The sequence below is a fragment of the Globicephala melas genome, chromosome 5 (assembly GCF_963455315.2).
Source record: "Globicephala melas chromosome 5, mGloMel1.2, whole genome shotgun sequence".
Taxonomy (NCBI): Eukaryota; Metazoa; Chordata; class Mammalia; order Artiodactyla; family Delphinidae; genus Globicephala; species Globicephala melas.
The window spans coordinates 25,637,126-25,652,468 of NC_083318.1; the positions used below are offsets into that span (position 1 = coordinate 25,637,126).

The following is a 15,343-nucleotide window of genomic DNA, read 5'->3' on the forward strand; positions in this document are numbered from 1 at the left end:
AAAACAAACAACCCAATCCAAAAATGGGCAGAAGACCTAAATAGACATTTCTCCAAAGAAGATATACAGACTGCCAACAAACACATGAAAGAATGCTCAACATCATTAATCATTAGAGAAATGCAAATCAAAACCACAAGATATCATCTCACACCAGTCAGAATGGCCATCATCAAAAATCTAGAAACAATAAATGCTGGAGAGGGTGTGGAGAAAAGGGAACACTCTTGCACTGCTGGTGGGAGTGTGAATTGGTTCAGCCACTGTGGAGAACAGTATGGAGGTTCCTTAAAAATCTACAAATAGAACTACCATATGACCCAGCAATCCCACTACTGGGCATATACCCTGAGAAAACCAAAATTCAAAAAGAGTCATGTACCAAAATGTTCATTGCAGCTCTATTTACAGTGGCCTGGAGATGGAAACAACCTAAGTGTCCATCATTGGATGAATGGATAAAGAAGATGTGGCACATATATACAATGGAATATTACTCAGCCATAAAAAGAAACGAACTTGAGCTATTTGTAATGAGGTGGATAGACCTAGAGTCTGTCATACAGAGTGAAGTAAGTCAGAAAGAAAAAGACAAACACTGTATGCTAACACATATATATGGAATTTAAGAAAATAAAATGTCATGAAGAACCTAGGGGTAAGGCAGGAATAAAGACGCAGACCTAGTAGAGAACGGACTTGAGGTTATGGGGAGGGGGAAGGGTGAGCTGTGACAGGGCGAGAGAGAGTCATGGACATATACACACTAACAAACGTAGTAAGGTAGATAGCTAGTGGGAAGTAGCCGCATGGCACAGGGATATTGGCTCGGTGCTTTGTGACAGCCTGGAGGGGTGGGATAGGGAGGGTGACGCAAGAAGGAAGACATATGGGAACATATATATATATGTATAACTGATTCACTTTGTTATAAAGCAGAAACTAACACACCATTGTAAAGCAATTATACCCCAATAAAGATGTTAAAAAAAAAAAACCCAAAACAATTAAGAAAATGGTTCACAGGAACATACATATCGATAATTACCTTAAACGTGAATGGTTTAAATGCTCCAACCAAAAGACACAGGCTTGCTGAATGGATACAAAAACAAGTCTACAAGAGACCCACTTCAGATCTAGGGACACATACAGACTGAAAGTGAGGGGATGGAAAAAGATATTCCATGCAAATGGAAATCAAAAGAAAGCTGGAGTAGCTATACTCATATCAGATAAAATAGACTTTAAAATAAAGAATGTCACAAGAGACAAGGAAGGACACTACATAATGATCAAGGAATCAATCCAAGAGGAAGATATAACAATTATAAATATATACGCTCCCAACATAGGAGCACCTCAATACATAAGGCAACTGCTAACAGCTGTAAAAGAGGAAATCAACAGTAACACAATAATAGTGGGGGACTTTAACACCTCACTTACACCAATGGACAGATCATCCAAAATGAAAATAAATAAGGAAACACAAGCTTTAAATGACACAATAGACCACATAGATTTATAGGATATTCCATCCAGAAACAGCACATTACACTATCTTCTCAAGTGCGCACGGAACATTCTCCAGGATAGATCACATCTTGGGTCACAAATCAAGCCTCAGTAAATTTAAGAAAACTGAAATCACATCAAGCACCTTTTCTGACCACAATGCTGTGAGATTAGAAATGTTACAGGGAAAAAATATAAAAAACACAAACACATGGACTAAGCAATACGTTACTAAATAACCAAGAGATCACTGAGGAAATCAAAGAGGAAATCAAAAAATACCTAGAAAAAAATGACATGAAAACACGACAATCCAAATCCTATGGGATGCAGCAAAAGCAGTTCTAAGAGGGACGTTTATAGCTATACAAGCCTACCTCAAGCAACAAGAAAAATCTCAAATAAACAATCTAACCTTACACCTAAAGGAACTAGAGAAAGAAGAACAAACAAAACCCAAAGTTAGCAGAAGGAAAGAAATCATAAATATCAGAGCAGAAATAAATGAAATAGAAACAAAGAAAACAATAGCAAAGATCAATAAAACTAAAAGCTGGTTCTTTGAGAAGATAAACAAAATTGATAAACCATTAGCCAGACTCATCAAGAAAAAGAGGGAGAGGACTCAAATCAATAAAATTAGATATGAAAAAGGAGAAGTTAAACAGACACCACAGAAATACAAAGCATCCTAAGAGACTACTACAAGCAACTCTATGCCAGTAAAATGGACAACCTGGAAGAAATGGACACATCCTTAGAAAGGTATAACCTTCCAAGACTGAACCAGGAAGAAATAGAAAATATGAACAGATGAATCACAAGGAATGAAATTGAAACTGTGATTAAAAATCTTCCAGCAAACAAAAGTCCAGGACCAGATGGCTTCACAGGTGAATTCTATCAAACACTTAGAGAAGAGCTAACACCCATCCTTCTCAAACTCTTCCAAAAAATTGCAGAGGAAGGAACACTTCCAAACTCATTCTATGAGGCCACCATCACCCTGATACCAAAACCAGACAAAGATACTACAAAAAAGAAAATTACAGACCAATATCACTGATGAATATAGATGCAAAAATTCTCAACAAAATACTAGCAAACAGAATCCAACAACACATTAAAAGGATCATACACCATGATCAAGTGGGATTTATCCCAGGGATGCAAGGATTCTTCAATATATACAAATCAATCAATGTAATACACCATATTAACAAATTGAAGAATAAAAACTATATGATCATCTCAATAGATGCAGAAAAAGCTTTTGACAAAATTCAACACCCATTTATGATAAAAAAACTCTCCAGAAAGTGGGCATAGAGGGAACCTACCTCAACATAATAAAGGCCATATATGACAAACCCACAGCAAACATCATTCTCAATGGTGAAAAACTGAAAGCGTTTCCTCTAAGATCAGGAAAAACACAAGGATGTCCACTCTCACCACTATTGTTCAACATAGTCTTGGAAGTCCTAGCCACGGCAATCAGAAAAGAAAAAGAAATAAAAGGAATACACATTGGAAAAGAAGAAGTAAACCTGTCACTGTTTGCAGATGACATGATACTATACATAGAGAATCTTAAAGATGCCACCAGAAAACTACTAGAGCCTAATCAATGAATTTGGTTAAGTTGCAGGATACAAAATTAATGCACAGAAATCTCTTGCATTCCTATCATTATGATGAAAAATCTGAAAGAGAAATTAAGGAAACACTCCCATTTACCACTGCAACAAGAAGAATAAAATACCTAGGAATAAACCTACCTAAGGAGACAAAAGACCTGTATGCAGAAAATTATAAGACACTGATTAAAGAAGTTAAAGATGATACCAACAGATGGAGAGATATACCATGTTCTTAGATTGGAAGAATCAATATTGTAAAAATGACTATACTACCCAAAGCAATCTACAGATTCAAGGCAATCCCTATCAAATTACCAATGACATTTCTTACGGAACTAGAACAAAAAAATCTTAAAATTTGTATGGAGACACAAAAGACCCCGAATAGCCAAAGCAGTCTTGAGGGAAAAAAATGGAGCTGGAGGAATGAGACTCCCTGACTTCAGACTATACTACAAAGCTACAGTAATCAAGACAGTACGGTACTGGCACAAAAACAGAAACATATATTAATGGAACAAGATAGAAAGCCCAGAGATAAACCCATGCACCTATGGTCAACTAATCTATGACAAAGGAGGCAAAGATATACAATGGAGAAAAGACAGCCTCTTCAATAAGTGGTGCTAGGAAAACTGGACAGCTACATGTAAAAGAATGAAATTAGAACACTCCCTAACACCATACACAAAAATAAATTCAAAATGGATTCGAGACCTAAATGTAAGTCTGGACACTATAAAACTCTTAGAGGAAAACATAGGAAGAACACTCTTTGACATAAATCACAGCAAGATCTTTTTTGACCTACCTCCTAGAGTAATGGAAATAAAAACAAAAATATACAAATGGGACCAAATGAAACTTAAAAGCTTTTACACAGCAAAGGAAACTACAAACAAGACAAAAAGACAACCCTCCGAATGGGAGAAAATATTTGCAAATGAATCAACGGACAAAGGGTTAATCTCCTAACTATATAAACAGCTCATCAATATTAAAGAACAAACAACCCAATCCAAAAATGGGCAGAAGACCTGAATAGACATTTCTGCAAAGAGGACATACAGATGGCCAAGAGGCACATGAAGAGCTGCTCAACATCACTATTAGAGAAATGCAAATCAAAACTACAATGAGGTATCACCTCACACCAGTTAGAATGGGCATCATCAGAAAATCTACAAACAACAAATGCTGGAGAGGGTGTGGAGAAAAGGGAACCCTCTTGCACTGTTGGTGGGAATGTACATTGATACAGCCACTATGGAGAACAGTATTGAGGTTCCTTAAAAAACTAAAAATAGAATTACCATATGAACCAGCAATCCCACTACTGGGCATATACCCAGAGAAAACCATAATTCAAAAAGACACGTGCACCCCCAATATTCATTGCAGCACTATTTACAATAGCCAGATCATGGAAGCAACCTAAATGCCCATCGACAGACGAATGGATAAAGAAGTTGTGGTACATGTATACAATGGAATATTACTCAGCCATAAAAAGGAACGAAATTGGGTCATTCATTAAGACGTGGATGGATCTAGAGACTGTCATACAGAGTGAAGTAAGTCAGAAAGAGAAAAATAAATATCGTGTATTAACGCATGTATGTGGAACCTAGAAAAATGGTACAGATGAACCGGTTTGCAGGGCAGAAGTTGAGACACAGTTGTAGAGAACAAGTGTATGGACACCAAGGGGGGAAAGCCCTATGGGGTGTGGGGATGGTGGTGTGATGAATTGGGCGATTGGGATTGACATGTATACACTGATGTGTATAAAACTGATGAATAATAAGAACCTGCTGTATAAAAAATTTAAAAATAAAAAGTTCCAACCTTTTAACCACAAGGTTGGTTCCCCATGCCACCAGCCTCCATTCTTAGGTGGGTTCCATAAGCCACCTCATCAACATAACAAAATATACCTTTATCACTATCTCACTTAGGAAATTCCAAGGGTTTTAGAAGCTCTGTGCCAGAAATGGGGCCAATGATCAACTTCATATTTCTTATTATGAATCACAATATCACAAATAGGATACAGGATAAAACAGTTATGAGCCCAGATTTATTATAGGAGGATAAGTTAGTTACAGTCACTTGTTTATAATAAGATACACAAAACAATGTGAAACTACAAAAAGGCAGGGGAAAAAAAATCTTTCAATAAAAGTTATAGTATGAGGAGATAGACTAGGATTGGGAAACCACTTAGCAATCAACTGAGCAGATATAATGAGTATCTCTCCTAAGACAAGGTGGGCAAAAGGAGGATGGAAGATATTAGGTATTACTATGGATATAGAAGAACCAGAAGGTCCTCAAACTATACCTTTGAACTCAATAATTTCAAAAGGCCTTCAAAAATCACTTTAATCTACCAAGAAATCAATGTAAAATTCCACTACTTCTATAAAAATCTTATCCAGAATTTGAAGTGTTTACAATCTGGTTTAAGGGTAGAAATGTAACGAAATTCCTGGTTAATGGTGCAAGACAAAATGTGGTTATGTTAAGTCCATTTCCACAGTACACACAAAAGTGGCTAAGGGAGTTTTAGGAAGAGACTCATTTGTGCTAAAATATTGGGAGGGCTTAAGAGAGATGGTGTAACTTTGACCAGATGGAAGCCGATACGTGGGCCATTGCTGCCTATATTTTCACAGGAAAAATGTTCATCTCTACTATTTTATCAAAGAGACACAGAACTATGTTCATTGGGTTCTAATATGAGGTAAGTGACATCCACAGAGAAAGACCAATTATAAATTTTCTGTCTTCCAGAAATAAAACAAACTAAAACCACAGATGTATCTGATAATCCTTTTTTAAACCATTCATCTAAAAATGGCCCATCACTCCAGCTTGGTTAGGAATATAAGAATCACAGGAAAGATCATTATAGTGATCTCTATGATGAGACCTTATAATATCTTTGAAGAAGAAATGCTTAATGATTTTTCAAAAAAACTGTTTTAGTCCTGAATAAATATAGAAAACATTTTATAAATTGCAAGTTATTTCTTTAATCATGAAATTCAGGTTTTGTGATTATGTTCATTTTTCATCTTTATGCTATTACCCAATTTTACATAAAGTGACCAATTTAAAAAACAGATGTTTTTTCTGTAGATTTGGTACCACATCTGGTCCCTACGTACCTCATTCTTCTTTAGTATTATATACTTCTTAGCAACTTTTCTCCCTACATAGACTTCAGCAATCCCTTAATAAATTGGTGTTTTAGTGGTTGTATAAGGCACGTAAGTTATACCTGGACCCATTTTTATTTTCCAGCTATACTTCCGCCAAATATTTTCTAATGGCAAAAATGAGTGATATCTGCAGAAAAATACAAAGAAATACCTATTTTACAGCCGGTCCAAGTGTAGTAGAATTTCTTAAAAAATGTGCGCAATCTCATTTAATGAACTAATAGCTTCCTTTGCCTTCTTTTTCTTTTCACTTTTCAGTCTAGAACCTTCCTCTCTAATTACTACCGAGATCATAATGTGGAACTGTCCAAACTGCTACACAGACTGGGGCAGCCTCTCCCATCATGGCTGAGACAGGAGCTACAAAAAGTGAGATAGCACTGGAGAGAAGAACCAAGGCTCCCAAGATACTGACTTTTACTATGAAACAGAAAAACAAACCCCCCATCTTTTATCCCCTTAATGCACTTGTGACTGTCAACAGAGGATCGTGTGAATAAATCTCCTTCTATCTTTTTCATAAAATGAAAACTGTTATATATGCACTCATTGGCAATTACTAGCATCAATCCCTGTGTGACTTTTGAGAAATAATGTGGGGTTTTGTGGCATTACCCGGTTTCCAATGTGGGGATCATAACACAGCCCAGTTCCTCTGTTGACCATAAGGTTTCAGAAACTGTTTGACTGAGAACACTGATTATATGCAAGAGACAAATTAGAATCTTGAGGAAAAGATAAGGACTGAGATATCTGTAAATGAGGCTAGTAGTAACCCAATATCTGAATTAAGGGCTTACATTTTCCCTTGCTAATTTAAAAACAATTTTGATTTTGTTATGAAATTATAAGTATAATCCTATGCTCTTATTTTGAGCAGTTATTACCTATTATATTTAGCCCACACATGTTTTCCCCTGTTATTCCTCTTTATGAATTTCTTTGACTTGCTAAAGAAGTTGCAAAGTTGTAACCTTCCACATTTTTGGTCTGTTTTCCTCTTATAGGAGGAGACTATCTGAAAATTTCCATATTCACTGACAATAGTATTTTATCTGGCAAGCATGCCATTCTCAGTGAATTTTGCATTTATGGTTCCAACAGCGGCTATCAGAGATTTGGGGGGAAAATGAATGAGAAAGTGCATACTTTGCATAATATTAACTACTGTGTGTAAGGCCATCTTTCCATGGGTAAAAATCTTACCATACTATTAATCTAGGTATTTCCACCTTGACAATAATGTAGTATTTATATATTTTTTCACTATCCACAGAAGAAAAAAACTTTATTGATAAGACATGGAATGAAAATACCAGTATGTGTTTACAGGTAGAGAGAGGCACTTGTGCCTTTTATGTAGTACATGTCAATCGTTTAAAGCATGGACTTTTATATGTGTCAGTATGTATACTAATGCAGAATATTATGTTTTTAATGCCTATTTAACAGAAGAAATGTAATCTAAAGCTTACCTCTTTAAACACCATGAATTCTCTAAATTAAACCATATTTCTCATCCATGCCATCCAAAAATTAATTTCTAGAGAAGAAGTGATGCTCTTCCTGTCTTAGAGTTATAGGTTACTCTCCCATTTGGAGGATTTTTGTCTCATTTGTCAATGAAGGTATGTTAAAGGTTTGTTAATCTTTTCTGTGATACATGAATGTAAAATTTCAGCAGAGCAGTAAATCAAAGTGGCTTTGGTAGCATTACCTATCAATCCATCCTTCCTCCAGAGTAATTTTTCTATAGGCTGTAAATAATATTACTTTCTCCTATAATTTGAGCAGTTATGCTTGACATAATTCAGTGTCTTCAAAGGAAACTGAAGATCATCGTTTCTGTTTATTTGTTGTTTGTGGTTTTAAGCAAACAATTCAAGTATGATCTAAAAGAGAATCAAGAAACAGGATTCACCTTTGGATCTATACTTCATTAAGATGTTTGTTTTTCTGTTGTTTTCCCACTGCATCTAAAGGCTCTTGATCTTTTTCAGAAAATGTTAAGATTTTTCTTGGGTATGAATTGATACAAATCACAAAACTGTTGCTTTTGCTGTTCTTTGTTCAGTGTGAGACTCAGTTTCTCCACCTTATTGTTACTTAGGTGAGCATGTGCTTGATAGCATTCCATTAAAGCACACTAAAATCGTAAGAATTGTGTATTTAGAACTCTAACTTTTGATTTATTTGTTCACTAGTTTCCTCCAGTTACATTCTAATTTTTTCTTTCATGAAGTAGAGATTAACATTTTTTTTCCCAAGTGGGAAAAAAGAGATATTTGTAGAAAAGAGGGGAGATACTTTTCATATTGAGTAAAATTCATATAATTCAAAGTCTACCTAATCACCAGATTTTTTTAAATGTAACTAATTTTCTGCATTTTCTTATTTTTTCTAAATAATGTATACAGTATCATTCACCTACCTACAAATAGCTGGGAGCAAAATTCCCACAAATTCAACTAGTCTTTTCTTCCCTGGTTCATTTCAATCAGTATGCACATTTTTCTAACTAAGATTGACAGTGAAGACAACAAAACAAATTTTAATTATGTAATTCATCTCTTACAGTAAACTACTTAAAGGGACTCTGGGCTATGAGAAGATTATAATAAATCTGGAAAATATCTTAGTTTTAAGAATATCTTGGTTTTCCCAATTTTTACCCACTGGCTACTTCAGAACTATTGACTCAATATTTAGCATAGGTAATAGTTTAACTCTAAATAAATTATCTTTCATGGTCTTGAATGACATACTTTTAAAAATTTTAAAGAACTTCCTAAAACCTTTAAACAAGCCAATATTTCTCCTCTTTCCTTCTTTTTCTTTATTCCAACTGCCTAACTTACAAATATAATCATTGATTACATTAATAAAGGTAAGGAACAATATTTGTTATAACCCTATATCAAGATATATTAATATATGCTTTTCAAATACCAGCCTCTAAAAATTATATTACAAATCTCATACAAAAACAAATTTTGTTGGTGTTTAACAATGGCCTCAAAACAATTAAATAAGCAACAATGAAGAATGCTAGTGAGAAAAATTTATACTCCTTCTAACACTATTTTTTTTCTACAAAAAAGATAGTTCTTCATCCAATAAGAGATTTTATTTGCCTTGATTTCAACAAACCCGTTCACATATACCTAATGGAGTTTTTGTTCTTCTATCTCACTGTTTTAATATGATATAAAGTGACCTGCTTACCATGAGTGTCGATTTATTTTTAATTATGCAAACAATTTACACTTGAATAATATCTTACAAGTCTGCTTTTGGTGGCTAGATATTAACCATTTGCTTGATGGAGGTCCCTCAAAAACAATGCTGGCCAATGAGTTCAAAAAGAAAAAAATCAAAGAGTCTTGCATATAGGATTTTACTTCAACTGTAGGAACACAGCTTGGCCATAGGTACATATGTTTGTTCAGTATATGTATATATATGCAAATGAATATTTTCTTGTGTGAGCCAGTGAAGTGGGTGGGGAGAACATAAAGAGAACTCTGCTTTTACTGAAATTGTTAAATAACTGATGTAGTACATGCATAACATATCTTCGGTTCTCACTTCTTCAGAATAAATATTACTGCTGGTATGGCCACTAGAGTAATGTTGTTTCTCCTCTAAAATCCAAGGTTTTCACCCATAGGTGAATCTATTTCCTTCCCTTTGACTTGGTTCGCTCTATACATGTTCCCTAAATTCCAAACATATAACAAGTGTAACCAGGAAATTATGAGAGGGGACTTTGGGTATCTGGGTTCACATCCCAGTTCTGCCTCAGGCAAGCTATGTGACCTCGGACAATTTGTGGAACTTCCCTGAGTCACAGTTTCCTTTTTTGTAAAATAGAGACAATAAAGTATTACTCATTGGGTCACTGTAAACATTAAATGAGAATATATTTAGACAACTTAGCCCATTGCCTAATGTGGTTATGCTGGAACATGTTTGTTACAGAAATAACGTATAATATTCAAACCACTATCTCTTTTTTCATCAGACAAGAATATGTTTTTCTATTCCCTTTAATAATAAAACATATATATCTTAAACATATAATTAACTGTATTTGGTTAAAATGAGAAACTGTCTTCACCATCATCATTCAAAAATAAATTTCGCATGACTCCCTGCTATTGTTCTGATCAACATTCAGAGAAAAATCATTCCAGCTCAGTCCCTTCTATTGAAGTCTCTTTGTCCCTTTCCTCCTACCTACTTAATCCTCAGTTTATCTAGTAGAATATCTTCCCCTTATCTTCTCTTTATATCTCTCTCTTCAAATTTTTTGTAACCCAACAGATCCTCTATCAGGAATATCAGGTCTAGAGGTACAACTCCCTCAAAGGAAAGTCATAAAATTTAATGAAGAGATACATGTAATAACAAATCAATGCTTAAAGATACTAGATAGTTAAAAATTACAAGAAAATTTATCTGAATTCTCTACGAGTCTTTATTTCCAACTTCACCTCTTGTGATAAGATCTCCTTTCCACAAATGAAGCACTCTATTATATAATATATTGCTTCCTATTATATTTATTATTACCAAATATTATTTTTGTTGCATTTTTCATTGCAAATGTCTGGTATTTCAGGCCCCCAATAAGACATTTATATAGTTAATTTCCATTCAAAAACATTTTACTGTTTCTCATATTTTATTTAATACAATATGTCTAAAATATTATTTCAACATGAAATCAATTAAAAAATTATTAATGAGATTTTTATACCCTTGTGGTCATACTGAACCTTCAAAATCTAATTTGTATTTCACCCGTATAGCACATAACAATTTTGGACTTGCCACATTCCAAGTGCTTGATAGCTACATGGGGCTAGAGGTTTCTATGTTGGACAGCACAGCTCTAATCTCTATTCTCTTCATCTGCTTGTTTTTGATCACCTCCTATTCACCTCAATGATGAGAGCTGAATTCTTGGCCTACAGTTATCAGGGGATGCCAAACACACAACTCCCAATACTGAAGAGGTGGGATCAACAACGGTTTATTTGTTACATATACTCAACAGCCTGGGAAGAGGACATAGCACACCATGCCAGATGCCAAAGGGGCTGCACTTGGGAAGAAATGAATAACCAGGGCTGTGAGAGACAAGCTTTGTAGCACCAAGAGGTTGAGGTGGCCCTTGGTTCCTGCAAGAACATGTAATTGGCTAGTGAGTAATTCTCAGGCTGGCAGGGAACTGAAACCCACTTTCAGGGACAAGCAGAAACTGTACCTGATCCACTTGATAAGGACAAGTTTTGGCTAGGGTACCTTGTGCACAGAAGCAGAAAGGAGGCAGACTTTGTGGGTAGGCCATTTAAGATCATCCCAATTTTCCAGATGTCAACAAAGTATGAAATATTGAGTCAACTTAGGCTTCACACCATACCTCTAACCACTGTTTTACTACAGGCTCTCCTTATCTCTCCTAGAATTTTGTCACACACTCTAACCTGGAGCTGTCATTTCTCTCTAAATCATACACCACACTAATGTTGGAATGGTCTTTATAACTTGTAAATAGGATCAAACTATTCTTTACCTTAGAAAACCTTCAAATGTTCCCCAAATGTAAAGGACAAAATGCAAACTCCAATATATATTCCGTGAAGTTCCTTTATGATCTATGATTTTGTCTACCTGGCCATTCTTATTTCACAATCTTTAAAAATTACATTCCAAATTCTAGTAACAATCACCCATTTACAATTCTCCAATTACCTCACGATTTTTACATCTCTAGGCCTTTGTACATGCTTCTGCCTAGAACACTTGAATTGGCATTGCTAATTCACTAACACAGTACCACTTTGAATTTCAAGCAACCTGGCTGTGTAAGTCCCTTCCCTTTTGCTTGCCAATTCCTTCATATCTAAATCACAAAAGTATCAGTCTTCTCAATGTTGCATCTCTGGCCTTAAGTTGTACCAGAAATCTTCCATTTCCCTTGGCATTAGGCCCTCAATATCTGGGTAATAATGATAATATATTTATCACTATAATTCCAGCAGCTGGTTTGATATTCTTAGATTACACCATTATTGTTTCACCTACATTGTACTGTTGTCTACGTGCTATACTGTAAATTATTAGAATGAGAGATGTCTTTTCCTTTTTTCGTCTCTCATGCATAACACAGTACCTGGCACAAGATAAGTAATTGTTAAATGAACATATGCATTACTTTATATCTTTACACTAGTAAGAAATGAACTTCAATCTGTAAGCATAAAACTTATACAAAGTCATTCTCTCACTCATAGCACCAAGGTGTACGTATTCATGGCTGTTTGCATTTAAAGGTATTGCCTGTCCTCTAAAGAGTCTTTATGTTTGTACATCCCAGTTGCCTATTCTTATCTAACAAGACCAGCCAAACAGACCAAATTAAACATCCCTAGACATATCAGGAATTGAACGACCCCGACTGTTGTTTTTTTATATTGGTGTAAAGATCTCACAGTAGTGCTGCCTACAAATATGTTTGTTTGCAATCAGTACAAAGCTAAGAGCCACCTGTCTACAATGCCCTTCATATGGTAAAAGTGCATGGCTTAGAATTAAAATGAGTTCAACATGCTGAAGGGGATAAGAGATCATTGACTTGGTATTTGACCATTGAGGCCCTTGAGTTTTAAAGATTTATTTTTCCTACTGACAAAGAAAGTAACGGTAATTGTTTAATGATACATGTAAAATGTCTGTGGAAACACTGCCAAGAAAAAACATAGGTGGAATTGCTATGTCACAAACGTTGGCACTTTCTCTTTCAAATCAAGTGGAATTCAAATATCACCATACAATCAGATATGTCCATGTAAATGCAATAATTTCTAGGATATTCTTAATTATTTAAGACTTCATTCTCATTTTCTTAAATCTTACAAATCTTTTTGGAATTCTAAACAGTACACCAGGAATAAGACACTAGCTGCAGGGTAAGACTATATAGCAGAAAAGAGAAGCCAGAAGCCAATCTGAAAGGATACAAGAGAATCAGGACTACATTTTTGTGGATACCAATGACCATTTCTATGGTCATACCAACATGAGTTGGTATGAGACCAAAATCACTGTGGGTTGTATAATTGTCAGCAGTGATTTCAGAAGAGCAGCAAGAAACCTCAACTACTTCTGACCTGGAGCAAGAGAAGGCATCTTAGTACCTGGACCAAATGTACCAAGGAGAGGAAAGGAAGGGTGTGTCAGGAGAAGGTGTGTCAGGAGAGGAACTTTTATATTGAGTATATTTTCCCCCATTTTGTTTGCTGATAAAGATGGACCGCAAGTCAAGGATAGCGTAGTGTGTTTTGGGGAGTGTTGGAGGTGGGGGCTTATTGTAACACAGGATTTGAGGTTCAAAACCAACAGATTGTGGTTTGTCTACATTATCTAAAATAAGTTCTCTTCACGCTATGCTCTATGGAGTGAAGCTGTAGACATGTTTTTCTTTCTGAACTTCCAGGTAATAAAGTCTACGGACTAAATGCTCACAGGTCTAAATCAATTGTAATTCTCTCCTACATGTTCCCAGGATGTTGCCTGGAAATCAAAGTCTTATCCAGAAGCCTTTAACATCTCGAAATTAAACATATGCAAACCTATAGCTATGTATTGAAGAGATAAATAATGTTCCCACAGACAAGACCCTGAGGACACTTGGTTCCCATTTCAGTAGCACAGTGAAGCTAAAAAGAAACATGACAATAAACTTAGTTAATAAGAAATTATGCCTTTGTCACAGGTAACATACAATGTATACAATCACCAGCCATCTCCTCCCACCTCTTTTTATAATCAATATAAAAAAGCAAGCATTTAGCATTGCCTGTGCTATTCTCTGAAATGAACCAATGTGTATGAACCCCTCATGATTTCTGTAACAAAATCTCTCAAACTATTTTAAGCTATTTCAACCTGAAGAGAAGTCCAGTGCATAATGTGTTATATGGAATTCTGAAGCCAGAGTCAAAGCTCAACTCCTGGCAATGCCACTTATCCACTGTGTGAGGTTCCTCAGGCACGTTACTTAATATGCTACAATTTCCTCATCTCTACATTGTAGATACTAATATCAGCTACCCCTTGAGGTTATTGTGACGATTATATGAGTTAAAATACATAAACGCACCTAGAACAGTAGCTGCCCATTATGAGTGTTTGCTATTATTAGCTACTTTGTGCATATCTATTTCAAAATTCATATTTTAAAATGCATATCCACACTTTAAAATTCTAGTTCTCTCAACTATTTTTATGTGGTTGACCAAGTTATGGGATTCTTATGAGTCTCATTTCTTCCTGAATAAAGAATTGAGGACAGGAACCTAAAAATAGAGCACAGATAAAAGAAACTAAAGTCCAAAATTTATGAATAAAAAAAATTATAATTGAATACTGAAATTAAATTAAATTCAAGTTTCCTGGAAGGGATGGATTTATTCACAACACTGAGAGAATGTGCAAAGCAGATCGTCATATTTATAAAGAATAACAATATTGTTTGTGTTGTTATTGAGAAATAATAGAAAAGAGAAGTTCCAATTGATAAGTTATAGAAAATATCAACCTAATTTTTAAAATGGAGTTAAAAACAACAGCAACAACAGTGTAATCTGTAAACTACAGATCATTGAAATTAACGATTTGTGCTGCTCACGGGCAAGTTTGCAATTAAATTTGCCAAGAATACTCCACAGTATCGGGACGTAACTTGAGATGAGATAGAATGTCCAAATTCCTCACGTGATTCAGATATAGTCTTCCGACAACTCTTTTTGAGGTTTAAGAGTTCAGATATTTAAACTTTTGAGGCCCCACATACATGGATGTAAGTAAAGCATCTATCTTGATTTCAAGAAATCCTGTCAGCTTTATCTTCCAAACTATTCAGGCTCCAAGAATGCCCTATCACAT

The 15,343-nt window shown here is 35.2% G+C and overlaps 1 protein-coding gene across 1 annotated transcript in view; it reads left to right on the plus strand.

Annotated features, from left to right (window-relative positions):
* Positions 1 to 9,876, plus strand: part of LOC115857188 (bifunctional heparan sulfate N-deacetylase/N-sulfotransferase 4) — a 287,117-nt gene extending 277,241 nt beyond the window's left edge. The window contains exon 14 of the mRNA XM_030863980.2: positions 6,647 to 9,876. Within this exon, the coding sequence (XP_030719840.2) occupies positions 6,647 to 6,766 (120 nt within the window). The 3' untranslated portion in view covers positions 6,767 to 9,876. The remainder of the gene's footprint in view (positions 1 to 6,646) is intronic.
* The last annotated feature ends 5,467 nt before the right edge of the window (positions 9,877 to 15,343 follow it).